Source organism: Bos indicus, chromosome 21 (genome assembly GCF_029378745.1).
Source record: "Bos indicus isolate NIAB-ARS_2022 breed Sahiwal x Tharparkar chromosome 21, NIAB-ARS_B.indTharparkar_mat_pri_1.0, whole genome shotgun sequence".
NCBI lineage: Eukaryota > Metazoa > Chordata > Mammalia > Artiodactyla > Bovidae > Bos > Bos indicus.
In genome coordinates, this window is record NC_091780.1 from 65,227,332 (window position 1) to 65,254,427 (window position 27,096).

Consider the following 27,096-nt stretch of genomic DNA (forward strand, 5'->3'; position numbering starts at 1 on the left):
CGCGCGCGCGGGGGGAGGGGAGGGGGAGCCGTCCCGGCGGCCCCCAATCCGGGAGGAACTCGGGCTGAGTGGGCGGGGCCGCCGCGGCGCACGGGCCGCTCGATTGGCCCAGGAGGAGGAGCGAGCAGGCGAGCAGGCGAGTAGGGACGAGGCGGCGGGGCGGGCCGAGGCAGCACGGAAGTCTCGCGAGGCCGAGCCTGAGCGGAGTGTGGCGGCGGCGGCGGCGGCGAGATCTGGGCTCGGGGTGAGGAGTTGGTATTTGTGTGGAAGGAGGCGGAGGCGCAGGAGGAAAAGGGGGAAGCGGAGAGCGCCGGCCCCGGAGGGCGGGAGGAGGCGCGGCCAGAGCGGGAGGCCGAGGCGCGGCGCGGCGGGGCGCCGGGGCGAGCAGCGGCCGAGCGAGCGCGGGGCGCACCGAGGCGAGGAGGCGGGGAAGCCCGCCGCCGCCGCCGCCGCGCCCGCCCCTTCCCCCCGCCGCCCGCCCCCTCTCCCCCCCGCCCGCCCGCCCGCCGCCTTCCTCCCTCAGCCTTCCTTCCCCACGGCCGGCCGCCTCCTCGCAGCCCCGGAGCTGAGGCCGCCGCGGCTGTGGCGGCCGAGCCCTCAGTCATGGCCTCGGGCGACACCCTCTACATCGCCACGGACGGCTCGGAGATGCCGGCCGAGATCGTGGAGCTGCACGAGATCGAGGTGGAGACCATCCCCGTGGAGACCATCGAGACCACGGTGGTGGGCGAGGAGGAGGAGGAGGAGGACGACGACGAGGACGGCGGCGGCGGCGACCACGGCGGCGGGGGCGGCCACGGGCACGCGGGCCACCACCACCACCACCACCACCATCACCACCACCACCCGCCCATGATCGCGCTGCAGCCGCTCGTCACCGACGACCCGACCCAGGTGCACCACCACCAGGAGGTGATCCTGGTGCAGACGCGCGAGGAGGTGGTGGGCGGCGACGACTCGGACGGGCTGCGCGCCGAGGACGGCTTCGAGGACCAGATCCTCATCCCGGTGCCCGCGCCGGCCGGCGGCGACGACGACTACATCGAGCAGACGCTGGTCACCGTGGCGGCGGCCGGCAAGAGCGGCGGCGGCGGCGGCGGCTCGTCGTCGTCGGGCGGCGGCCGCGTCAAGAAGGGCGGCGGCAAGAAGAGCGGCAAGAAGGGCTACCTCGGCGGCGGGGCCGGGGCGGCGGGCGGCGCGGACGCGGGCAACAAGAAGTGGGAGCAGAAGCAGGTGCAGATCAAGACCCTGGAGGGCGAGTTCTCGGTCACCATGTGGTCCTCAGGTGAGCGCCGGCGCGTGCCGGCCCCGGGGATGTTTTTGTTTTGAAGGGAAGCCATGTTTTATGTGTGTGATGGGCGCCGCCATCTTCTTCGCGGGGCAAGTATGGCGGCCCCAAAAGATGGCGGGGGCGGCGGGCGGCGGCGCGGCGAAGATGGCGGCGGCGGCGCGGCGCCGCCCGCTAGGCCGCAATGGCGTAGTTTCCCCGGGCGGGGCGGCCGCGCGGCGCGGGGCGGGGCGCGCGGGGCGGGGCGCGCACGGCCAACGGCCGGCCCGGGGCCCGTTGTCCGCGTCGCCCGCCCGCCCGCGAGGCCCCCGGGGGCGGCGGGAGGGCGTTGGCGGTGCGGCGCGGCCTGGCCCTCGCGCCCGGCCCGGGCCGCCCTCGCCGCCGTTCCCGGGCCTTCCTCTGGGGGGCGCCGCGGGCCCGGCTCCGCCCCCCGCTCCTGCGCGGAGCCGCCGCGGCTCCCGGGAGGCGCGCGCCGCGGCCCTGCGCTCGCCCTGCGGCCGCGCGGCGCTGCCTCGGCTCGCCTCCCGTCGCCTCGCGGGGCGGGACTTGGGCGGCACGTCGGGCTCGCGTGTGCGGGCTCGGCGGCGGCGGGGCCGCTGTCACCGCGCGGCGGCGGCGCCTTCGCCTCTGCTTCCCCCGCGGCGCCTAGGGAGGGGTCGCGGGGTTTTGCAGAGGACTGAATCCTTCGCACTTGAGGGAGTTGCGTTTTCTTAAGTTATTTGGCTCTGCACGCTTGCCATTAAATTGGTAAAATCGAATATTTAAGTTTTCACGTGTCTTGATAGAAAACTTGCAGTGAAAAGAAGGGGTTCTAGAAAAGGGTCTTTTCTGCTCTTCAACACTGCTGTGAACGAGGACCGGGAAAAATATCTAGGGCAGAAAAGACTTGTCTGCATGTATAAATCTGTATTAATTCTACTTTTTTTTTTGATTCTACTTTGTAATTGGTGTTTTCCTGTCCTTATCTTATTACTTTGTCCACAGGCCATCTTGTTAAATTTTGGTTGAAGTAAATAGGTTGAGAAGAGTCCTGCCGTAACGAGTTAACCTAGTGCGTGGATAATTAAAGTGGTAGAACCCTTTTCACCGCAGTTGCTCCCACTCTGTTTAATGTATATTCTCAGAATTGGATGAAGCCTCGAAATCTGAACGTTGCGTGTTTAGGGTTGTTAAAATTCACGAGAACGAGTGAAATAGGCAGAAAGACTGGGTTGAAGCAGGTCTGGTTGTATCTACTGTGAAAGCTCCAGGTTTCTGTGGATCTGTGACTCAGGACCGCCGGTGGAGCGGAGGTGCCCTCAAAAGTGTGACAGCAAAAAAAAAAAAGTGTGACAGCACTTCTCATAGCGCTGCTGCTCTGGGTTTTGAGGGCCTTGTGGAGCTCTCAGTAGCTTGAGTTTCGCAGGAGCTGTATATTTAAATGAGACATATCTTAGTACTTAGGCTATGCAAAGATACCTTCGGTATACTTTCTGGTAGTGCAGAATGGTTGCACAGTGGTCATGTAGGAACTAGAAGCCATGCTTTTCCGTTATTAATAGTAGTGGATTATGGGAGGCTGTGCTGGTTACTGATGAATTTGCGGAATTCAGAGCTTCTCCCGGTGGCTCAGCTGGTAAAGAGACCCAGGCTCGATCCCTGGGTGGGTAAGATTCCCCTGGAGAAGGAAATGGCAATCCACCCAAGTATTCTTGGGGAAAACCCCAAGGACAGAAGAGCCTGGCAGGCTACAGTCTATGGGGTCGCAAAGAGTTGGACATGATTCAGTTACGTTTTAAACCACCACTTGGTGAATTCAGGATATCATTAGGTATTTAGGTAAAGATGCATTAACCACATGAAGCTGTATTTTCTTTTTCTCACAGTATGGTCACGTTGGCTTTAAGTAATTTAGCAAACCAGGATATTTTACGTATTCTGCATTTGATCTTACCAAATTGCTGACCCACTTCTCCATACCCGGAACGAATGCTTGATAATGTAGACTTTACTGGAAGTGCTATGTATCAAGTTAGCTTAAAAGTCATTACTTCCTCTGCAAGTGATTGCTCCAGGCTTGTACAGTTTTAGGGATATTTTAAAGTCCCCTTCTTTAAAGAGTTAGTTGTTTGGCCTGTTGCAGTACTCTGCATAAAGGTGGTTATAAACATTTGATGGCAGTGACATAGAACTGCTTGTTTTCTCTGCCATGTTTTGTGGTAAACTGTGCCCCTTCCTTGTCCTTGTGGTTTGGAATCATTACCGAAGAGAAGTGAAATAGTTTGTGATTAACTCTACATGTCCCAGGTTTAAATTCAGCGTTTGGTTTCATCTTCAGAAATGAAATAGGATAACTGATAACAGATGAAGAAATCAAAGCGGGTTAATTGTTAGGCTTAATTTCTGTGAGTTGACTGGTAGGCATTATGCACAGTGCTTTCGTGTACTTGATTACATCTGATCCTAGGCAAGAGAATTTTTAAAATAGTCCCTTGGTCTAAGCTCAAGTTTAGTTAACCTAAAGTTCTTTTAAAAAATCACAATACACATAGGGTATATCAGGACTCTTTAATTGGTAGCACCTCTTGGTGGAAAAAAAGTAATGAGAAACAAAGCACTTGGACTTGGGCTGCTCTTGCTTGTTGCCATCTTCATTTAAACTTCCCACAGAGTAACTGAACTGTGCGGTTGCATCTTTTGGATGGAATGGCAGAGGGAATTCTAGTATTCCTGTAGGAGAGTAGTTTTAGCTCTGAAAGGGTCCCTAGAGATATGCTTTTATTTTTCCCCCTCTTCTTTTTTAATTAATTGACATCACATGTGCCTGGTCCAGTGGCTTTTTACTTTGTTCACCAGGTTGTGGAATCATCACCACTGTCTAATCCTAGAACATTTTTATCACCCCAGAAAAACTGGCTATTACTTCCCTCCCCACCCCCCCAACCATTAATCTGCTTTTCCCCTGGATTTGCCTGTTCTGGATGTTTCATTTACATGAAATCATACACTATATTGCTTTTGTGTCTGGCTTAGTCTGTTTTCAAGATTCTTCCAAGATGTAGAATGTACTTCGTTACTTTTTACAGCTGAATACTATGCCACAGAAGCTGCCTTATTTTTGCAGATGAGAAAATTAAGGTCTAGTTAAGACTGAACGTGTTTTAGCATTTAATCACAGTTTAACTGTGTTTTGAATATCTGCAGTCCTTTGCTTAAGGCCCATATTTGTTCTTGCGTCTTTCCTAGCGTATAATTAATGAACATTTAATTATTGTTAAATTTAAGGCATGGTATTATGTATTTTTCCCCCTAGATGTTCATCACAATAGTTTAGGAGGGACATCCTATCTTGTAGAAAATACTAAAAAATAAACCACTTAACAAAATCACTGGGTTGAGTAGGAAAGCTGATAGTAAAATCTGTGTATTTAAAACATTTAGTTTTGAGAGGAACTAAAAAGGCTTTTGAATCTTGAGGTTTCAGGTAGTTAGAATATGTGACCTTCACTCAAGGCTGTAAGTATTTTAATTATCTTCTGTTAGACAGAATATAGAAGTGCTTTGTGCTAGACTGAGTAAAATATCTAAGACCAGAAAACCACTGATATTAAAAGCAGCAAATTGAAAGAGAGTCAAAAAGTATTAAATTTTTTCTCACTTTTATATATTCAGAAAGTTCAAGTTTGCCAAAAATTACTAGTCCTGACAATCCACTATTTTTCCTTTTTTAACATGCTGTTTATCATTAAGGAAAGAAGCTGTAAATGCAAACTCCCACGGAGCCAAGTCCAGAGAACCCTCCAAAGCAATCGTGTCACCCCCATGACCTACATAGGACAGCCTGACTCATAGATCCTGCTTCCTGACCTGTGGCTCTGGAACCCTGGCTTACTTAGAAGCCTCTGTCTCCTGGTTATTAACCTCCCTCCCACCCCTAGTCAACAGCTGTCTCCTCCAGTAGGAAAAGAAAAATCTGAATCAGAAAGGTCAGTACTCCTGACCTACCTAAAACTAACATTTCAGGCTTTGGGGAGAGAATAAAGAATAATTTTTTTTAAATATGCTATACTCCTGGGTGAATATTTACAAAAAGGCTTTCTATTTATTTTGAAGTGTCCTTTAGTAAGATCAGTTTGTTTTAAGGTTGGGAAACTTAGGGCTCATAACAGGTTATTAGTAAAAGCAGTTATTAAGAATGAACATTTCTCAAGATCTACGTTTGGTGACCAGTTTATAAACTGCCCTTACTACTTCCATAGGAAGAGGGTAAAAGTGAAAACTTTTTGTAATTTTTAAATTTTACTAGTGAGTTGTATTCTACAGTATTAAGCATTCGCTGTACTCAATATTTTCAAAATTTGGCATCTGAAACACCACGTGGATGTTGAAAAAAACAAGTATTTCTTTACTGTTGGCAGATGGTTAGGAAGATGCAGGGAGGTCTTGGGAGCTGTTGACTAGACTGTGTGAACTTGTGCCTGTTTATGGTGAACAGGTCGGGAGAGGAGCTGTTTCTTAGTCTTAAGGGTCTTGTGTTAGTAGGTCCCATTGTGTTTAACCAAGTGATTAATTATCAATAACAGCAAGCCCAGTGGTTTTTGAGAATCTTGTTAGCAGGAGCATCAAATTTCCCTTCAGAGGGCAGTGACCAGAGACCTGACCTTGGCGTGTCTCAGCTTCCGCCCTTGGGGTCTTTGTAAAATGCCCTGGTAGGGTAGGAGGACCCCTGAAGGCATTTTTCATTTCCTTTACAGCAAAGACATTCTACTTTATGAATTCCTTTGTGAGAAAAGGAAGCAATGTACTCAATTTCTTAAAGCAAAACGACCCAATTTTAACATGACACGGTGAGATAATAGGAACTCTGTAGGGCAAAATTCTTGTTAACTATTCAGTTACTTTAGTCTTACACTGTGGTTTCAGATAGGATTAAACAATAAGCTAATGTAAATGGTTGTGAGGGACTCTTCTTTATTGTGTAAATTATTCCCCTTGAGTGTAAGAGCTGAGGGGCTGGGAGAGAGGCATTGTTTTGTGGAAGCTGTTGTGTGGTGGACCCTGTCTCCTCTTCTGGGAGAGTCACAAACACCAGGTAGAATTTTAGTGCCTCACAGAGCGGCGTCACACACTCTTCAGACACTCCACAGGGTTACAGTTCTCAGCTCAGCCCTCTTCTTTCCCCTTTCTTCTCGCTTCTAAGCATCACCAAAAAATTGGAGAGACACTGCTGCCACAACTCCAAATAGACAGTTGGTTTTGAATTTTGCATTTTTTCAGTATCTCACTTGTAATTTGTAGTATTACATGTGATTCTTTGACTGAATACATTTTTATAGACTTGACAAGGACCAAATACAGACTATGGATTTCACTTCTGGGGATCTGATTGGGTCACACATTATTCCTTTCTGAATTTGATTTCTAAGATTTAAATTATATGAATTCACTCCCTTGCCTAAAAATTCTCCAAACACAACAGGTGTGGATATACTTAATGCCACTGAACTGTAAATTTAAAAATGATTTTTAGACTGGTAAACTTAACATTTTATTTCTACACACACATCCCAGAGACACATTATTGCATTCAGTAAAATCCAGACTTCTCATATCCTGCCAGGCCACACATGATTTGGCCCCTGCTTTCCTTCCAGACTTCCTTCTTATCCCTCTGCTCCATTATGCTCCACCCTTCCCAAGTTTCTTGAACTTGTTGCTTTGCACTTGTTCTCTGGAAGCAGCACCTCTGCATCCAGTGCTCTGATCCCAGATGTCCATAAGTCTCAGCTCTAAGAGGCCTGCCCTTTCATCCTTTCAAGTTAGCACTTATAACTCTTATCTCGTAACCCTGTTTGATTTTCTTTGTAGCACTGTCTGAAATTGCTTGCGTTTATCTTTTAACTTGCTGCCTGTCTACTTTCTGTAGAGTGGTAAGTCTTGGGGAAACCCTGCAGGTGGTCCAGGGCACAGGGAGGAGTCTCCGTGAAGAACTGAATGAGTGCTTGCAGATTGCGCTCTCAGGCTGAATCCTGGCCTGGAATCCACAGTGCCACTCTGATCTTATTCCTGCTTTAAGAAAAGGAGTAGTTAAGGGTGAGGCGAGAGTAAAGAACCGTTTATTAAAGCCATTGGAGAAGGAAATGGCAACCCACTCCAGTATTCTTGCCTGGAAAATCCCATGGACGGAGAGCCTTGCAGGCTACAGTGCATGGGGTCGCAAAGAGTCAGAAAAAGCATGGACGTTAATCAGTTCTAGGTTGACATCCTGGATCTGTCACTTAACTGTGCTTTGAATACATTGCTTTCCATTTCTTTTTTTTTCCCCCGGCCATGCAGTGCTGCAGCATGTGGGGTCTTTGTCCCCCCACCAGGAATCGAACCTGTGCTCTGGTAGTGGCAGGGCCAGAGTCTTCACCACTGGACCACCAGGGAAGTCCTGCTGCTGCTGCTAAGTCACTTCAGTCGTGTCCGACTCTGTGCGACCCCATAGACGGCAGCCCACCAGGCTCCCCCTGGGATTCTCCAGGCAAGAACACAGGAGTGGGTTGCCATTTCCTTCTCCGATGCATGAAAGTGAAGTCGCTCAGTTGTGTCCGACTCCTAGCGACCCCATGGACTGCAGCCCACCAGGCTCCCCCGTCCCTGGGATTCTCCAGGCGAGAGCACTGGAGCGGGTGCCATCGTCTTCTCCAAGGGAAGTCCTACCACTTCACATTTCTGAGGCTTGATTTCTGTGACCAAAAACAAGAGTTTAATATAAAGGTTTTGTTTGAATTAATGTAACAGTTACTGACATGAAATAGGTACTCAGTAAATGATAACGTCCCTATTTGAGACCTCTGTTAGTGGAGAAATGTGGAAAACAGCCTGTGTCTGAGTTTTGCTTGTTGCTTAGCAGTGAATCTCAGTTGTTTAGCTCTGCTCCATTTTGGAGCTTCCCAGGTGGTGCTGGTGGTAGAGAACCTACCTGCCAGAGCAGGAGACGCAGGTTCGATCCCTGGGTTTGAAAGATCCCCTGGAAGAGGGCATGGCAACCCACTCCAGTATTCTTGCCTGGAGAATTCCCATGGATGGAAGTGCCTGCCAGGCTTCAGTTGATAGGGTCATAAAGAGTCAGACATGACTGAAGCGCCTTAGCGTGACACACATGTACATTTTGGTCAAGTTTGGGTTGGTGGCAGTGGTGAGTAAATAATGGCCAAAAGTTACCTGGAATGGTCAAACCAAAGTTCATGGCCTAAGATGGAAGGTGTGGAGAAACAAAATCCAGCCCAGCTGACCCACAAATAAATAAGTAGAGAAATAGGTAAATATATGAAATGGATGAGAACAGAAAATCAGGATCACAGAAAAAAAGGAAATGTTAGTGTCAACCTTAATGAGCTTCCTTGCAATCAAGACAAAAAGGAAACCATACTGCTGACAGCTGATCCCAAGACAGGATAGACTTCTAGGGGAATCAGGCTTTTCTTAGTGAAGACTGAGTTCTAAAATCAACTGTTTTCTCCATGAAGGGAGCCATGAGTGATGGCAGTGCAGCGATTCCAGCTGGTACAGTGTCAGAGTTCACGTAATGTCTTTGAACGGCCAGAAGACTTACATTTAAGCAATGTAATTGAAGGTGATTCTTTACTTGCTTATTCAGCATTCTTTAAAAACGATTGAGCATGAGACCTACTCTTCCCCTTAGGCCCAAGAGGTGGGGCAAAGGGGAATAAAGGTTTGTTTTTTTTGGAATAAAGGTACACACCTCTTTTCCAGACACACTGGTTGCCATTTAACGTGTTACCTTGTTTTAGCAGAAGCCTGGCGTGCTGCAGTCCGTGGGGTCGCGAAGAGTCAGACACAGCTTGGCGACTGAACAACGTAAGATAGGTGGGCTGCCTTTTGATAAATGAAGGAAGCCAGACACGGGGCAGCGGTAGGAATGAGAGGCATCTTGAAGGAGATCTTGACGTGGGCTTTGCAAAGCCCAGATCGGGCATGAGAGGTGGGCAAGAGAAGAGAGGAAAGTTGTGTTGTCAGACATTGAGTAACACTGCGAGCAAAGCAGCTTGGTTGAAGTGTGGAGAGCACGTGAAGCTCCACCTCTGATGCTGTTTTCTGGGCCTGCGGCATGGTTTAGCTCCGTAGGCCTTTTTTTTTGACTAAATGTTTTGAGTCTGTCTCTCTAGGCTGGGAGTGGCTATCGCTTTGGTAACTTAGAAAGTAAAGATGTGTTTAACGTGTGAAAGAAGAGCTGTTTCTGCTGAAATAACACAGTGTGCCACCCTGTTCATGGATGGTATTGGCTAGAGTCTGCTCTTGCACACCTTCCATCTCATGCCATTTAGCTCTGGTCTTGCTGTTGTAGATGGTTTGCCTCTGGCTGGAGTATAAGTGAGTACAAGAGTCATCTAATGCACAGTTTTGTCTGGAAGTTCCCAATACAGCACTTCCCCTACCACCTTACTTCTTTGAATCGGTGACTTGTTTTCTCAGCTGTTGTCCAAACAAGAATACTGAGACTTGGTTTCCATTTTAATTTACAGTGTTGTGTTAGGTTCAGGTGTATAGAAACTAATTTGATGACACTTCTAGTGTGGATTAATCCTATCTCCTAAAACAATGAGATAATTAACTGGGTGCTGCCTCAAGGAAGACTCCAGGGAAGAATAAATATATACAATTTTTAAAGCAGATTTCGATACTTCACTCCATGAACAGGCTTTGCTTAGATTCATGTTTCAGAGCTGATCAGTTAACATCTTCTTCCGCCTCTATACAGTGAATCTATTTCAGCAGTGATTATGAAATGGAAGGAGTAATAATGGCCACTGCAAACAGTGAAATTGTTTGAATACATACATAACAGTAAAACATGTTTAAATAAAACTGTACAAAAAAACCCTGAGTTAATACTTGTATTTTGGAGTTTTTTTCTTGTTCTTTTTCGTTCCCTTTTACTTACACTTTTTGAAGAGGGAAGGTTACGTACATGTGGTTTGTAAATGCAGCTTTTCTCTTTTGAGAGCATCATAAATTTCTGTTAGGCAAAAGCTTCTGAAGACTTTCTTTGCAAAAATCAGATACAACGGCCAAACCATAGCAAACATTGACATAATGTGATCTCTTGCTGTAATATGTGTCCAGTTCTTGCTGTAAATGAGGCACACGCGGCCTTTGATTTCTTCCGGCAGTAGGTCTAGCGTCTTTGTCGTTTTTCTAGCAGTCTTCTTTGAAATGTGGCTTTCTTCCTGTGTGAATAGTTGATTTTCTTAACTGTTGTTGTTAAATAGTTAACAATTGTCTGTTTTATGGTTTCTGTGCACTGGCCTTCAAGGAGTTCTCTAACTTCTATGAAATACACTGTTAGGGAATTCTCTAACTTCTATGAAATACACTGTTTGTTACGGAATAAGTAAGACATACAAATTTATAAACATTCATTGTGAAATCGTACAGTAACCATAGCGATTATTTAGAACTTAGACCAACAGAAGTTTGTTTTTGTGGAGTTTTTAAAGACCTATTAATAAATGTCATTTTTGGTAGTAAATCCCATCATTGATTCCTTGATTTCCAATGATTCCAGAAATCATTCCTTGTTTCAAAGAGGAAAATTCCACGATAGTATAATCTCATATTCTGAGTGAAATCCCATCATAAAGACCAGAGATCAGCAGACTTTTTCTGTAAAGGGGTAGATATGTAGTAGTTTAGGTTTTGTAGGTCCAGATGCAGCTGAACAACTCCATGTGTTCATGTAGCCAGGAAAGCAGCATAGACAGTATATTCACAAATGAGCATAGCTGTGTTTACAATAAAACTGTATTTCTAAAATAGATGGCGTATGTGCACAACCTCATTCATAGCAGCATTGTTCACACGAGCCAAGAGGTGGAAACAACGCAAGTGCCCATCAGTAGATGAATGGATAGGCTAAAGGTCATCTGTGTCGTATAGGAATATTATTCACCTGTGAAAAGGAAGGAAATTTTGGTATTTGCTGCCACACAGTGGACCTTGAAAACATGCTTAGTGAGGCAAGCCAGGTATAGATAGACAATATATGATTGCACTTACAAAAGTTATCTGGAGTAGGCAAATTCATGAAATCAGAAAGTAGACTAGAGGTTACCACTGACTGAGGGGAAGAGGGGTTGTTGTTTAATGAGTAGCAAGTGTCTGTTGGGGATGATGAAGTTTTGGAAATAGATGGTAATAGTTATACATGGACTTCCTGGTGGCTCAGATGGTAAAGAATCTGCCTGCAATGCAGGAGACTCGGATTTGATCCCTGGGTTGGAAAGATGCCCTGGAGATACAGTGCAACCCACTCCAGTATTCTTACCTGGAGAATTCCATGGACAGAGGAGCCGGCGGGCTGCAGTCCATGGGGTCACAAAGAGTCAGACGTGACTGAGTGGCTAAAGTTCAAGCTCAGTGGTTACACAACATTATGAATATACTTGACGCTGCTCAGTTGTGAAGTTACGGATGATTCAAAATGATAAGTAATGTGTTTTACCAAACTAGACATAAAAATCTTGTCAGCCTCTACTTTAGGTTTATTTTATGCATATTTTGTATTCTGATTCTTAATTATCTGTTCTCTGGGTGCCCTATGTTGACTGTTGTAACCGATAACTGCTCTGATCTAATATTTCCTCACTGGACTTCAGTGTCACCCCAGAATTCATGTGTTGAAGCCCCAGTCCCTGATACAGTGTTATTAGGAGTTTAGGCCTTTAGAAAGTTACTAGGTTTGAGAGTGAAGCCTTCATTGAATGGGTTAGTGCTCTTTCAAGAAGAGACAGAAGTTACGTAATGGAATGAGATGTGTATGTGAAGATACAACAAGGAGACATCTGGTGGTGAACGACGAAGATGGGACTGAATGAGCTGGCACCTTGACCTCCAGGAATGTGAGGAGCCCGTGTCTTTTTAAGCAGCCCAGTCTGGAGCGTTCCTGAAACCTTTCTTTATTGTTCATGGCTGCATTGGGCCTTAGTTGCAGCCCATGGGGCCTCTGGTTGTAACGCGTGGCCTCTCTAGTTACGGTACATGGACTTGCGCAGTTGCGGCGAGGGCTTAGCTGCCCCATGGCCTGTGGGATCTTAGCTCTCCGACCAGGGGTTGAACTCGTGTCCCCTGCATTGCCAGTTAGATTCTCAACCAGTGGACCACCAGAGAAGTCCCTAGGGTATTTTTGTTACAGCAGCCTAAACTGAGACAACTACCCTCACCAGAATACGAGTCCCATGAGGGCAGAGACCTGGCTTTGTTTGTGCTGCCGAGAACAGTGCCAGGACTGTTCATATGTGTTGCACTAACACAAGGAATGCTTGAGCTTGTGATTCTATTATGCCAAGCATCCAGCCGTCGTTCTGCCCCGGCACTCTTCCATAATCCTTATCAGTGGCTCTCTCAGAGCAGCAGTGATTCTCAACCTTGTCATCTTTCTTGTATGAAAAAGATACAAACAAGAGTGTTTCTTCATGAGAAGAAAAATAGCTTCAGTGGGAGGGGGGGAAGTAGCCTCTCTACACACCAGTTCATTCTGGTACCAGTAGAAGGTTGATGTCCCAGTATCTGTGCCTCAGTTGGAGAGATGAGGGTATAGGAATTACCACAGCCCTGAGGAGAGAAATGAAAGAATCTGGTTGGTGTGGAGTCCCAGCTTTGTAGCTGGTGATCAGTAACTACATTTCCTGCCCTTAATACAGCCAGCTGCTTTTTCTTAGGCCTCTTCCTATGTAATGGGGCAACCCAGGATACACGGTCTGGTTCTTTCTCGTTCCAAACAAGAGGTGGCCGAGTTTAACAGCTCAGCGCTGGGATCTTAGGCTTCGTGAGTTCAGCCTGTCACTTAGTGGCTGGTTAACCCTGAGCAAGTCACCTAGCTCTCTGTGCCTCAGGTCTCTCTTCTGTAAAATGAACTTGCTAATTTGCCCACTACATAGGGTAATATATGCAGTGATTAAAATCGTGCTTTCTTGTAAACATTCAATAAAATGTCAGCTGCTGTGATGTTCTGTGGTTCCTTGTAATGACTTTGTAACGTTCCTTGTAACGTAAGGGAGAACCACTCAGAGTTTGAAACTGTTGTCTCCTGTGTTTTTCGTTGTGAAACAGTTCCATGGAGAAGCACGAGCTCTCAGTGGGCGCTGAGAGTTGGGACACTTTCTGCTTTAGTCACCGAAGTAGGAGGAGGCTGGGATTTTGCCCTCCGGGTGCTTCACTCTAATTTGAGAGACAAGGCCAACAAAAGTTCAAAACAGCATGATTTAGAGTTTGTCAGTGTTACTATTCATAAATAATCCAGGAGTTCAAGGTGAGAATCTTGAGGCTGGAGTGATAGAATCAACCGGCCCTGAGAGAATTTGACCCAAGGAGGAATAAAAGACTAGATGCGGTAAAGTGGGATCAGACAGCAGAGGACCTGGACTGATAAACAGGACTTGGTGTTTGGAATCTAGGAGACTGATGGTGGGAGTCAGTCTTCCTTTTTTTTTTTTTTTAACCTGTTGGATGCGGTGGTGGTAAGATGCATGAGTGGAGTTACGCTACATTCTTTGAACACATTTGAGAACCAGCATTCCCTGGTGGCTCAGGCAGCAAGGAATCTGCCTCCAGTGTGGGAGACCTGGGTTTGATCCCTGGGTTGGGCAGATCCTCTGGAGAAGGTAATAGCAACCATTCCAGTATTCTTGCCTGGAGAATCCCACAGACAGAGGAGCTTGGCGGGCTACAGTCCATAGGGTCACAAAGAGTCAGACACGACTGAAGCGACTTAGCACACATGCAAACCTACATGCAGGCTCTGAGCCAGGCTCTGAAGGCTATATGGGGGTCGAAACTGACAAGTATCCCTGTCCTCATAGAGTTTACAGTCTAGTGGAAGTGGGTGACAAAAATCACACAGCTGTGATTGCACATTGTAGGCAATAAAAATTGCACGGGCAAAGGCCATGAGGTGGGTGGGCCAAGGTGCATTTGAGGTAAAGGCCAGTGTAGCTGGAGTGAAGGATGTGGAGCTGGAGAGGTAGGCAAGAGGCTCGCTAAGAGGGGAAGGCTAGAAAATCAAATTTGAGTCAGCCATGCAGAATTGGTGGTTAACAGGAAGCGTGTGGTGGACAGAAAGCAGAACTCTGAGAAGAGGGAGGAGGAAAACAGGGAAGCGGAAAGTAAGCCAGCTAGAGACGTGGGCATAGAAGGAGAGAGGTGGGTGCTGAGGACTTAAATAATAATGGCCAGCTCTTCCCGCCAGGCTCAGAAGGAACACAGGGAAGAGTTGTTGACTTTGGCCTTGAGATTTTTGGTGACCTTCAGGCTGAAACAGAATTTTAAGAGATTGAGGGGAAAGACTGGCTTGAGTGGTTAAGAGATAGTGGCTGTAAATCACCCCATTTAAGAAGCTGCTAATGAAAGCACTTTTTATAGTTTTTAAAATGTGTTTGCTCACATAACTTCTTTACTCAGCTAAGACAGTCCATCTTATGTTTTTCAGATGAAAAAAAAGATATCGACCATGAGACGGTGGTTGAAGAACAGATCATTGGAGAGAACTCACCTCCTGATTATTCAGAATATATGACAGGAAAGAAACTCCCTCCTGGAGGGATACCTGGCATTGACCTCTCAGATCCCAAACAACTAGCAGAATTTGCTAGGTAAGTTACCCTTCCTTACGGTTAGAGAAAGTGCTTGAGTGTTGCCAGCTGTGATTTTTGGTGCCTAAATAACAATAGTGGTTTGTTCTTGCTGCCGGGAAGCTTCTGAAAACAAAAGCGGTTGGCTTTTATTTTCAGTGGTGACTGTGCTTTTAAGTGGCACCGTTTCAGATTTGAATGAGAGGAAGCAAATACATACTTTTAAATTCTGTAATTGATGTTGCTTGTGAATAAACACAGTTGCACGTTTTAATATTTTGTTTGGAAATGGATGTCTTTACACTACTTCCTGGCTGTTTTGTCTACATTTTAAATTTGCGGGTATTGTCCTGGTCTGAAGCTGTTGGAGCCCTGAGTCTATACTGGGTTTGTGCAACTGACCAGTAGGAAGGACTTCATCCGCTCCAGTTTCAATGTGTCATCAGTTAGGCTACTGGTGTTTTGTTGATTTTTAGCTGGCATGACAGGAAGGGATCACAGATTTAGGTCTAGGACCCTGTGCTCAACTGTCCAAGGTAAGAAGCAGGCAGGCAGGTGTGAACCCAATGACTGTTTAATTGTTTTGACTGAAACCAGCTGGGTCCTTAGAGAAACCTTGGTCCCCTTTTACATTATTTTCTAGTGCTGCTTGGCAGTTTTTATAAGGACAGGAGAGAACCCGCAGAGATGTAAAATTTTAAATAAACTGATAAAATCTGGAGCAGGTGGTCTCCTTTTACGTACTTGAGGTTGGATGGAGCCTGAAACAACCCAGAAGATTGAGGCAAGGACAGGATTGTAGAGTGAGAAAGAAGTCTGTGCACGCCTGTTCTAACAGAGTGAACACTTCTTCCGTCTCCTCTTCTGGAGAGCAGAGTAGAGAAAAGCTGGAGACCCTGGGGTGTCCTGGTTTCTCCCTGCCTGCCAGAGACAAGGTGGGTGGCCTCCAGCCATTTGAAACCTCGTTTCTCCACGTGTCATGTGGGTATAAGAATCCTATCATGCTTCGATAAAAGAGTCTGTACCCTTTTCTCCTTCCCAGTGAAACGGTAGTGGTAGGGAATATAAAAATTAATGTATTTCTGATTTATCACGGCTTTAAAAAAGGTAAATCCCTATCCTCTTGTTACTGACATCATGTTCCAGCTCTTACTGCTATTCATATTTTAAATATAGGTATGTGAATTAGATAACTAAGTGCCCTGCTGTGCCCCCACCCCACCCCAAAGTACAACTGAAAATGGAATCTGTAGGATACGTAATCAGCAGTGAGGCCAAGAGTTTTTGGGCAGATTGAGCCAAATATCATGCCTGTGTTTAACATTGTCACAGAGTTGCTAAAGTTTGTTGTAACTTTCTTACGGTACTCAGATTTGTTGAGGGCATGGGCTGCTGTCCCAGTGATAAACACGTGGAACACGGAGTCAAGGAGAGCTCTGGGGAGGGGAGCATTTGATTTGGGCCTTGAGGGACAAAGGAATTCTGATAGGTGGGCGGCTGTCTGCGTGGCCTCCATGCCGGGACAGGCTGCGCACAGCGCACGCTCAGTATCCAGTACCTGTTCAGAAAGCAGAAAAGCCGAGCTTCGCTGTGAGTTAGGGTGCTTATAGGGAAGTGCTACGGTCCATGACGTAGCAAAGAGTCCGGGACGACGGAGCGACTGAACAAAACCGAGAAATGATTGCGTTTAGGTGAATGTAAACCAGATTACTGGAGTCTGAAAAGTGGGCCAAGACGCGTGCTTCCTTGTATGTAGCAGCCACCTGGTGAAGGGTTTGAGCAGCAGAGAAAGGGGGCTTTGTGATCAGAGATACTTTTCAGCTGTATCCAGGCTGGATGGGTGCAGGTACAGCCAGAAAGTGGGAGAAGAGCTTGCAAAGGCCTGAGCTAGAGGTCAGGACTGTACGTGTGAAGAAATGTGCTGAGTTGGCAGGGCATGGTGGAAGATTGAGAAGCAGCTTGACTGTCTTGGGGAGGGGGCAAAAGAGGCATCAAAATGCACATTTTGATGTGCATTTTTTTTTTTTTTTAATGCACATTAAAAAGCTTTGCTCCTTAGGTGATGCGAAAGTAGGAGAGGGTGCTGGTCTGCATTTCAGGGCAGGTGGAGTCTGGTTTAGTATCCTGAAGAAAAGAAAGCACAGCATTGCAAGAGCTGGTGGAGATCCAGATGGGCCAAGAGGGAAGAGTAAATATTCCTCTAAATTATATATTATGAAGTGGCTTTGGTGGAGGAGCAGAGGACTGAGGCAAGCTTTTCAGAGAGGTGGGGACTTTTGGGCAGTGAGCAGTAGAAGTAATTAGGTGTTGACCTTTTGCGTGTTCCTGTTGCTGGAGAACTGGGGCAGCTGATCTTAAAGCTTGTCCTCAGCCCTCTGAAAGAAACTCCAGGATGTTTCGTCTCTGAGCTCAGGAGGCACCCATGAGGCCTTTCCACCCTGCGTCAGGCTGCCTTGGACCCTACTCCTTAGGAAGAGGCCACCCACAGGGACAGGGACCCAGGGTCACCCAGGTATCAATCTGTTTGGGACATTTTGAAAACTGAGGATGAGCCTGAAGGCTTCCAGGGAGAAAAGATAGGTCACCTACAAAAGAATGATAATTATACCCGAATGAGAATTTTCTTCAACAGCAATAGATAATTAGAAGACAGAGGAGCAGTGTTCTGAAATTTCTGAGGAAAATTACTATAACATAGGATTCTTGATCCAGCAAAGCTATCTGTCCAACAAAAGGGCAAAACAATGACAATTTCTGATGCCTAAAGGATTCGTTTTATGTTGCATGCAGCCCTTCTGGAGAGGTTACTTAGGGGTGTGCTCTGGTGAAATGAGGATGAGTATCAGGGAAGACTTCCTAAAGGAAACCAAGAAGACAGCCATGTAGCAGACTGGAAAACTCGTTCAATTTAGAATAGAAAGTCAGTGGGTTGTAAGCGTTTCTTTACGAAAGTCCATTTCATTTAGCAGTAGATAGAATGATCAAGAGGGTAGAAGATGGTGGTGGTATGAGAAAGAGTTTTCTAAAGAAGAAAAGATAATCAGAAACGTCCTGACAAGGGTGGCAGGGTTACGAAAACCACGGCCTAAAAATGGAACGTTATCTTGACGTTGTTTAGAGAGAGAAAACTCCTTTGACTTGACTAAGAAAACTCGCTCTTTGGTACTGAAGCTGCTGTATTGGCCTTAGAGCGCAGGAAGTGTGATCCTTACACACAGATTCGTTAGTAAGCGGTACTTATGCAATTGTCTGAATGTGGTGTGTATTTCTTTTCTGTTATTATCAGCCATTAAAGATTTCATTTTGTGTATGGAATAGAATGAAATCTTGCTCCTCTTGACAACATATGCAAAGTAAAAGCGTAGGATTGGGGTGCTGTGCAGTTGGGCTCATCCTCACCTCCATTTTCCATAGTATCTCTGGGCTCTTGAAAAGATGATGTAAAAGGAAGTGGCTAGTTGGGCAGTGGTGGTGAGGAAGAGCTGAGCTGGGGTGCCCTGTTTCTGTTCAGTCTTCACATTTTGAGAAGAGGCCCCAGCATTGGTGACTGGGACAGAGAAGCACCAAATTTCACACTTGATGGGGACCAGAGCTCATCTTCTTGGTTGATAAAGATGCACAGAACTTGTTCTGCTGGCCTCCTTTTTCCACCCACCACCACCATGGGGCTCAGTTCTTGGCTTAAGGAGGCATGTGAGCTGCTTTTCCCTCTTCTCCATATACTGGGGTGATGGGCTTCTGGGCTGAACTTGGAACTGACAGAGAACGCTCAGGCTCCAGCTGCGCTGAGCCCAGACTGCTTAGGAAGCAACTTAGTGTGCGTGGACAGCCATAAGACACAATTCCTTAAAGTCATGGTATTGGGGAGGTGGGACTGGTGGTTTTGTTCTTTCTCGAAATGTCCTTTTAGTAAACACATAGTTCACAAATTGGATAGTGGGTGGGACCGACCTGGAGAATCGTTTCCTGGTTAAATTTGTGCATTTTTCATTACCCTTAGCCCTTAGGAAACCTTCTGTCCAGGAAGATCAGAATAACCAATAGTCAGTCCTGAGTTGGTGGGGGTTTTTGTTGTTGTTTACTACCCCCCTCCCCTGAGGTTTTGTCACTGAATTAATACAAAGATGTGATGGTGGAGCTGAAAATGCCTTGAAACTCTTTAATACCTCATGAATGAATGTACATTGCCCACGAGAGAATTGGCTTAAAAAACTTTGGGTTTTAAGCCATTTGTCTCAGTTGACACAGAGGTGAGTTGTGCTTGTGAGTGGTAGCTCTGTTACATAGGGCCCACTGTCCCGTCAGCACAGGTGGTTCCGGTCCGAAGAATCACTTCTTGAGGAATCTCTCCCCTTAGCTTCTAGGATGTCTGCATGTTAACTAAGGTGGGACTTGTGGTTTACCGAACACCCTGCTGGAAATTGTCCAGGAGTTTCCTGCAGTTTGTGGTCCTGGTATCCAACCTTTACTGTGCACACAGGATGACATCGTGTGAGATCAGCAGGGACGTCATAGACGTCACAGAGAAAACTACTGAAACTAGAGTTTTAATTGAACAGGAACCTTGCTGGCTCCCTGGCTTGTCCGTAAATTTCAAATACATGGAGGGGGCCTTTCCGCTTACCTTTGCTATCGTTTCTCAGTCTCACAGTTCTTTAGTTGACGATGGTGGTTTGGAGGCCCCGGTACCTTCTGGGTTGTTGAATACAACAGTGACTTTTTTTTTTTAAGCAATAAACTCATTTTTGGCTAAGCCCATTTAGCACAGGCTGGCAGTAATAATAGCCATTGTTTCTCAAAAGCTTAACATAGCATCTCTTTTTTAACCTTCACAGCTCTGATCAGGTAGCATTTCACCTTTTTACAGAATAAGAAACTGAGGCTGGGGAGTTAAGTGATTTGCTCAAGGTCTTGCGGCACCAGTCACACACCCCATCCTGTCTCGCTCATGACGCCTCTGCTGCTGTCACGCCTCCAGGTCCAAGTCAGCTGAGGGGAAGCCCAGGTCTCAGTGATTTCCGGCTCATTTGGGCCGGTCAAGAAGATCCTCTTAAGTAGAAGTCTTGTAGTCTTGTAAGAAAATTCATCTTTTAGGATTTATTTTGTAGGTTTATGTACCCATTGTTGCCACAGAAATTTTAGTCTTTACTCACAAAAACAGAACACTTTCATTCTAAGCATACTTGTTTGGAGAATGACCTTTTCAGTGTTCGCATTCGAATATAATGTAAAAGGTACTGGAATATACTGCCTCATTTGCCTCTCTGTAGTGACGAAGAGTGACTTGCCAACAAGCTTAAGAGTGGCTGCAATTACATACCTTCACTTCCTCCTTGAGTCCAAGGGTGTTTGCCCAGATACATTTAACACTCATTCTAAAGTTAATTATATTGCTAAATACTAGCATACATTTTGAAAATGACATTTAAAAAAAATGCCACTTAATAACATTAAAAAAAATCAAGAGTTGGGTGAATGGTAAATCAAGAGTTCTCTACTGTTAGGTATATTCGAAAATTTCCATAATAAGAATTCCTAGGAATTAAAAATTTTTGTGGAGTCAGGGACCTGCTGAGGTAACTGGGCGACACCTTCTACCTACTGATGCAGGCATTTTGCTACCACTGTCCCGATGTTCATACCCACAAAGTCAGTGTTTTATTTTTGAGATAATTTGCATACAGTAAAATTCACCCTCTTAGGTTAGTACCATTCTGTGAATTTGGACAAAGACAATCATGTATTTACCATCACAGCCAAGACAGCATTTGAGTGGAATATTTGAAGAGGAAACACCTTAGTTGGGAAGGTTGAAGCTTGGTTCTTGATGTACCCTTTTTGTTGTTACAACCTCCAGGTGGCGCAGTGGCACCAGTTTTGCCCTACCTAGCTCTGTGAACTCAGATCCAGACTCCAAGACTTAATAGTATTTAAGATAACACAGGCTAGTTCAGACCCTGTAAACAACAGGCACTTAGAAAATGTTTGCTGACTGATGTGTAATCTTCCAAGTACAAGAAAGAACAGCTATCTGCAGGGTTGGCCTGGGGAGGATACCAGACTGAAAACCTTCTCTTAGAATTCCAAGTAGGAAATGTGTATTATCTTGAACAGACTTCTTAGAGATAAGTTACAGCTAGCAGATAAAATTGTTTCACCTATGCTCATCCAGGGCATGGCAGGTTTCTTGAGATGATTGCTGAAGTTCAGATTTGACGGAGGAAAGGAGTATCTGAGCTCAGATAAAGAGTGAAGAGGGGCGGTATTGTTAGGGCCTTTGCTAACTTAAAGATGGCCGCGGCAGTCTTTGACAGTCCTGCGTCCTGGAGGAGTGCCGGTCAGCCGCACACTCTGGAGGACGGCAGCGTAGTTGCTCACTGAACGTTCATCCTCATGTAGGAGTTCATCCTCGTTTAGTTGCTCACTGAATGTTCACCCTCATATAGTTTTTCTAGAAGCTCTTGTTTCCTCACCCCTTTACCACACACAGATCTGTAGGCAGTTTTGGAGAGAAAATTTTGACAAAAGACCAAAGGTTGGTTCAGTGAAAATAGCAGGTAGGTAAGTTACCGAGTAAGCTCTGAGTAGTCACTCCATGGAAGGCTCTCCTGGACTGCCCAGGTGCTTGAGACTGTATCTCCCTCCCACCACCACCACTAATAGTATGATAAAAACTAAGCAGTGTGGAAAAAGGTATATATAGATAGATAATTCTCTGTTTAAAAGGACTTTTCTGTAACCCTTTAAAAATGGTCTATTACAGATAATTTCTGCCATCATAAGATGGACACCCCCCTTTAAGACCTCCCATATCTTACTTGTAAAGAGTTGGGAAGAAGGAGCAGATAGTAAAATCACACAGACCCAGTGCTGCCCTAAAGATGCACCGGCTTGTTAGCGTTGAGACCGCAGGCAGCGCCTCCCCTGTGCTTGTGCTTAAGCGTCCTTACCTGCAGGCGGGAGAGTGCTTCAGTCCCAGGGCCTCCGCGAACGTGCGTTTTCTCCTCCCTTCCCCTCACGGCAGCATGTTGTAATCTTAGTTTTTGTACTTACAGAGAAAGCATTTTAGGGACTATATGATTTTTGCCAGATGAATCTACCCATTCCTACAAATCTTTCTCTCTCTCTCTTTTTTTCCCCCCTTTGGTAAGAATGAAGCCAAGAAAAATTAAAGAAGATGATGCTCCAAGAACAATAGCTTGCCCTCATAAAGTAAGTAATGCTAGGGGAAAGTGTTCGTTTCTGTGAAAGAAGTTGTAGAGAGTTATAAGAAATCTCACTTTTATTTCCATCTTCGTAATTGAGACTCACTGAGGAACTAGAATCTGGGTTCTAACTTCAAGAGACTGTATTTTGTGATGAAAGGTTCGTTGTTCCTTAAAGCCACTTAAATTCACACACTCTTAAATGGGATTCCTGCAGGGCACCAGTGTTTTTATTGTCACTATATACTGAATATACTCTTAGGATTTTATTTCTTATTTTTTTCTTCTTCTTTTTGAGTTGTTAAGTCTAATCTTAAGACTTTGGGTTGTGTCTCACCCCTGGACCTTTATAGGACTGTGGGCTCCTTATGGAAATTTGATTTTGCATAGTGCTAGAGTAAGCCTATTAAGACTTCATCATTTCCTCCACAGTTTTCTTTAATTTACCTGTTAGCTGTTTGTTGCTAGGGGGGAACTTAATTGTTTTCAAATGTAGTTACTATTATTAGTTTCTAATGATAGCCTAAAAAGTACTTTGAGATAAGGCCTGGGTCTGTTTAAAACTTAAATGGAGGTAAAACTAACAAGTATCACATAGGAGGCGCAGAAAAACGGTGAGAGGTTTGGAATGGAGTACATTTTTAAAAAACAACAGCAACTGAAGGATAGATTTAGTTTCACCATCTCACCTCTGATGACTGTGCTCCCACAAATTTATTTTTGTCTTTTTAAAAAAATGTTGTTAATGTGGAAATTTTGAAACGTAAAGGCGTTTCTGTTGAAACCAAATACCAATACGCATTTGAAAACAGTTTTGTCTTAAGTGCTCATCGTCTCTCTACCTTCTTTGTGTATTTCTTTCCCAGTTAGATTTTTCTTAAAATTCTGTTTTCTGAGTGGAAGCTCAGCCTAGGGATCTCGGTGGAAGCTGGCTCCCGCCCACACGCCCCTTGCCTGTGACGCTGTGCGGTGCTGGCTCATGCTGTCCTCTGTCCTGCTGTCTGATCATTTCCCCACTCTCTCCATTGTTGGGCAACAGCTGCAGAAGAAGCTGCGTTAGGCCATCTCCCCAGCCTGCACACCGTCCCGCCCTCCCTGCTGTCAGTTTCCCTGCTGCTCTTCCCGGTGTCTCACAAAATACATCTCTTCTGTAGTTGCATTCCTTGGAGACCCTCTGGCTTCTTTCTCTGTCAAGAAGGGGAGAGAGGCAGAGAGAGAGGAGAGGGCAGTAGGTGATGGAGAGGGACAGCCCACTGCTGCAGCGCAGAGTACGGCCCCAGGTGGCGGTGGACTGCCGTCACTTTGGCTCCGTTTCTCCCAGGGCTGCTGCTCTTCATCTGGGGGTGCGGCCGGGAGAGGCGGCCGTGGGGCATGGAGCCGGCGTCGGCTGATCCTCCCAGCCTGGCTCCTGCTAGTAGCGTGACCTTGGGCAAGTCTACTTAAAGACATCTCTGAGCCTCAGTTTCCTCACTGTAAAACAGAAGTTAACATTACATGATAAGGCCTTTGTCAGCTGAGGTTTTTTTGTTTTTGTCTTAAATAATTTAGTTATTTCTGCTGTGATATGAAGCGACATTTAAGTGGGGAGGGTGGGGGTTTGTTGTACTGTGTAAGTGAAGGCTGTTAAGCGGAAGAATCACGGGTAACAGTTTGCAGTGTGAACCACTAAGCTTCTCTCTCTGTTCAAAGGGCTGCACAAAGATGTTCAGGGATAACTCTGCCATGAGAAAACATCTGCACACCCACGGCCCCAGAGTCCACGTCTGTGCAGAGTGTGGCAAAGCTTTTGTTGAGAGCTCCAAGCTAAAACGACACCAACTGGTCCATACTGGAGAGAAGCCCTTTCAGGTAGAGCCCGTTCCCTCTGCCCTCTGCGCTCCCCGCAGGTGTGAGCACGGCGGCTGCCCAGAGAGTCCACTGCAGGGTTCCGCCATGGGGCGCCCGGGACTCAGTCAGAGCTGCCCTGGCTCGCAGCTCCGCCGCTCGTATCTGTGTCGCACCAGAGACAGGATATGGCAGGTGCTTCTGGGCTGGACTTCATGTCTGGAGAAACACAGGATTGCTCAAGAGCGAGCCCGAAACAGCACTTCCTGTGTGTTGGGATTAAAGCAGTTTGCTTGGTGTGATTAATATATTTTTTGTAGAATATTGACAGGGAGCTTCTAAAATTTTAATCCAGGAGAATAACTTCTAAAGTAGTTTTCTGCCTTTTTAGAAGCCCATGAACAAGTGAATGGGTTAGCGATGCCACTAAATCTGGCATGGTTCTTTTTGTTTTAATACTTGATATCAGAAACCTTCTAACCATTTGTCTCTTATGTTTTTTGAAATATTTACAGAAGTGTTAGGACCCTCATGTAAGATTTAGGAAGATTTCTTGCTAATGTTTCTCTTACGTTGTATTTAAACAATTCATGAGGGCTATCCACGGGTCGTCCTAGGAGCTGTCCTGGCAGCATTAGAGCTCCCTGCCCCTATTTCTAGAATGTGTCTAGAAAGCTCTCCACCCCCCCAGGGCAGGGCAGAAGGGAGTGAGGCAGAAGCAGCAGGCACCTCCCCACAGCCTTGAGCTGCCCCCTTCCTGGCCCCGTGAGTCTGAGCGGGTAATTTCTGGTTTTTCCTTGACAGTGCACGTTCGAAGGCTGCGGGAAACGCTTTTCACTGGACTTCAATTTGCGCACACATGTGCGAATCCACACCGGAGACAGGCCCTATGTGTGCCCCTTCGACGGTTGTAATAAGAAGTTTGCTCAGTCAACTAACCTGAAATCTCACATCTTAACACACGCTAAGGCCAAAAACAACCAGTGAGAAGAAGAGAGAAGACCCTCCTCAGCCTCGGGAAGCATCTTCCAGGAGTGTGATTGGGAATAAACACGCCTCTCCTTTGTATATTGTTTCTAGAAAAGAATTTTAAAAATGAATCCTACATACCCAAGGGACATGTTTTGATAAAGTAGTAAAAATAAAAAAAAAAAAAAAACTTTAATAAGATGACATTGCTAAGATGCTCTATCTTGCTCTGTAATCTCGTTTCAAAACCACGGTGTTTTTGTAAAGTGTGGTCCCAACAGGAGGACGATTCATGAACTTCACATCAAAAGACAATTCTTTATACAACAGTGCTAAAAATGGGACTTCTTTTCACATTCTTATAAATATGAAGCTCACCTGTTGCTTACAATTTTTTTAATTTTGTATTTTCCAAGTGTGCATATTGTACACTTTTTGGGGATATGCTTAGTAATGCTATGTGTGATTTTTCTGGAGGTTGATAACTTTGCTTGCAGTAGATTTTCTTTAAAAGAATGGGCAGTTACATGCATACTTCAAAAGTATTTTTCCTGTACAAAAAAAAAGTTATATAGGTTTTGTTTGCTATCTTAATTTTGGTTGTATTCTTTGATGTTAACACATTTTGTATAATTGTATCGTATAGCTGTATTGAATCATGTAGTATCAAATATTAGATGTGATTTAATAGTGTTAATCAATTTAAACCCATTTTAGTCACTTTTTCTTTTCCGAAAAATACTGCCAGATGCTGATGTTCAGTGTAATTTCTTTGCCTGTTGAGTTACAGAACGTGGTGCTCAGTCGTAGAATGTATTGTACCTTTAACACCTGACGTGTACATCCCGTGTAACAGAAAGGGCAACAATAAAACAGCAATCCTACAGAAAGAATATGGCAGAAAAAGATCTGTAAGCACAGTCTTATTTCCTTTTGTTGTCCAGAATAATTACAGTTCTTGAGCCTCCCAGAAATTGGAAGCTAAATAAAGCAACTCAAGTTTCCTTTATTTTGCACTCAGTTACAGTGACTTGTGATTGAAGCGATGCATGGATATTTTAATACTTCCCACATGTACTGAATTTTGAAAGAGTAGGTAACAGGCACCCCGAGTTAAGGAACTACCTCAGAGTACCCCGCACCGGGCCCGCTGGTAACAGGATTTTGGTTTTAGCTCCCCCAGCGAATGCGTGACTGAAGCGCTTGTGCCCGGCCTGTGTGTGTTTCTCAAGGTAAGGTGTCACCTGGCAGGGGGCGCAAGCAGAGGGGAGACCAGGCATTTCCACTGCTCAGGCCGCCTTCAGGGCAGCGCCCGCAGGTCCTCACTGGTTTAACAGGAAACGCTAAGGTTATTGGCGGTTTGGTTGGAGAGCCTCGGTCCCTCCATCTAGTGGACTCTGCCAGTGTCAGCACATTGTAGCAGGTGAACGCCAGCAGCTTCCCTCCTTCCGTGCTTCTAAGTGGATAGTGAGTGCAGACTGGCAGGGTGATTCGGTTATCAAGAAAACTGTACTCAGTGAGTACTTGACCTCGTGTTGTGACCTCTTAAATGTACGATTATAATTTCTGGAATTTACTTAGAGTCAAATATCAGACTCGTGAGACTATTTTATAAACTGCCATGATACAGCAAAATCCCATTTATTCAAAATGCAAACATACTGTATGTCTTTGTGCTGTATGCTTGACTCTGCAGAGTAATTGACAGACTAGCTTACACCAGTGATTCAGGTACAAGACGTCCAGGACACCATCAGGTCCAGAACACAGCCCTGTCTCTCACAGCTTCTCCATCGGTCCTGTCCAGGAGGATTGGCGACCTAATGACAGGGACCCTGTGGCCCTCCGGAATTTTGAAGTGCCTTCTGAATCGTAAATGAAAAATTTAATTTGAGACACTTTTTTTTGTTGTTGTTCAGAATCTGTTATCCATTGAGTAGTTTGATGGAACTGAGTTAATCAGAAGACCCCGCTGTTCTCTGGATAAGCCAGGCTTTGCTGTATCTGGCAGTCAGGAGAGAGGTAAGCCTGCGGTGGATGTCCCCTGCGAAGCTGAGCGCCCCAGCGCGAGCCTGTCCTGCTCTGCCTAGACCTGGGGCAGAGGCCTCCACCGCTGCCCGCGACTCGGTGCCCGTGCGTCCCTCCCCACCATCGGGTCAGCAGTCCCCCGAGGGGCTGTGTTAGGGGTCACGCCCTC

The 27,096-nt window shown here is 45.9% G+C and overlaps 2 protein-coding genes across 3 annotated transcripts; both read left to right on the forward strand.

Annotated features, from left to right (window-relative positions):
• Window positions 1-452: 452 nt before the first annotated feature.
• On the forward strand, window positions 453-25,908 carry YY1 (YY1 transcription factor). 2 transcript variants are annotated; one of them, XM_019983413.2, is made up of 5 exons: window positions 453-1,285; window positions 14,760-14,922; window positions 22,053-22,113; window positions 23,796-23,954; window positions 24,735-25,908. In XM_019983413.2, exons 1-5 carry the CDS (start codon window positions 604-606, stop codon window positions 24,915-24,917), a joined length of 1,248 nt encoding a protein of 415 aa, XP_019838972.2. In that variant the 5' UTR covers window positions 453-603; the 3' UTR covers window positions 24,918-25,908. The 2 variants fall into 2 exon arrangements, with proteins under 2 accessions (XP_019838972.2, XP_070631817.1); XM_070775716.1 differs by lacking the exons at window positions 22,053-22,113; window positions 23,796-23,954; window positions 24,735-25,908 and adding an exon at window positions 15,777-22,046.
• Window positions 1,292-7,597, forward strand: LOC139178256 (collagen alpha-2(I) chain-like). The gene is made up of 2 exons (XM_070775718.1): window positions 1,292-2,035; window positions 5,018-7,597. The coding sequence occupies exon 1, from the start codon at window positions 1,346-1,348 to the stop codon at window positions 2,000-2,002; it is 657 nt and encodes a 218-aa protein (XP_070631819.1). The 5' UTR covers window positions 1,292-1,345; the 3' UTR covers window positions 2,003-2,035; window positions 5,018-7,597.
• Window positions 25,909-27,096: the final 1,188 nt, after the last annotated feature.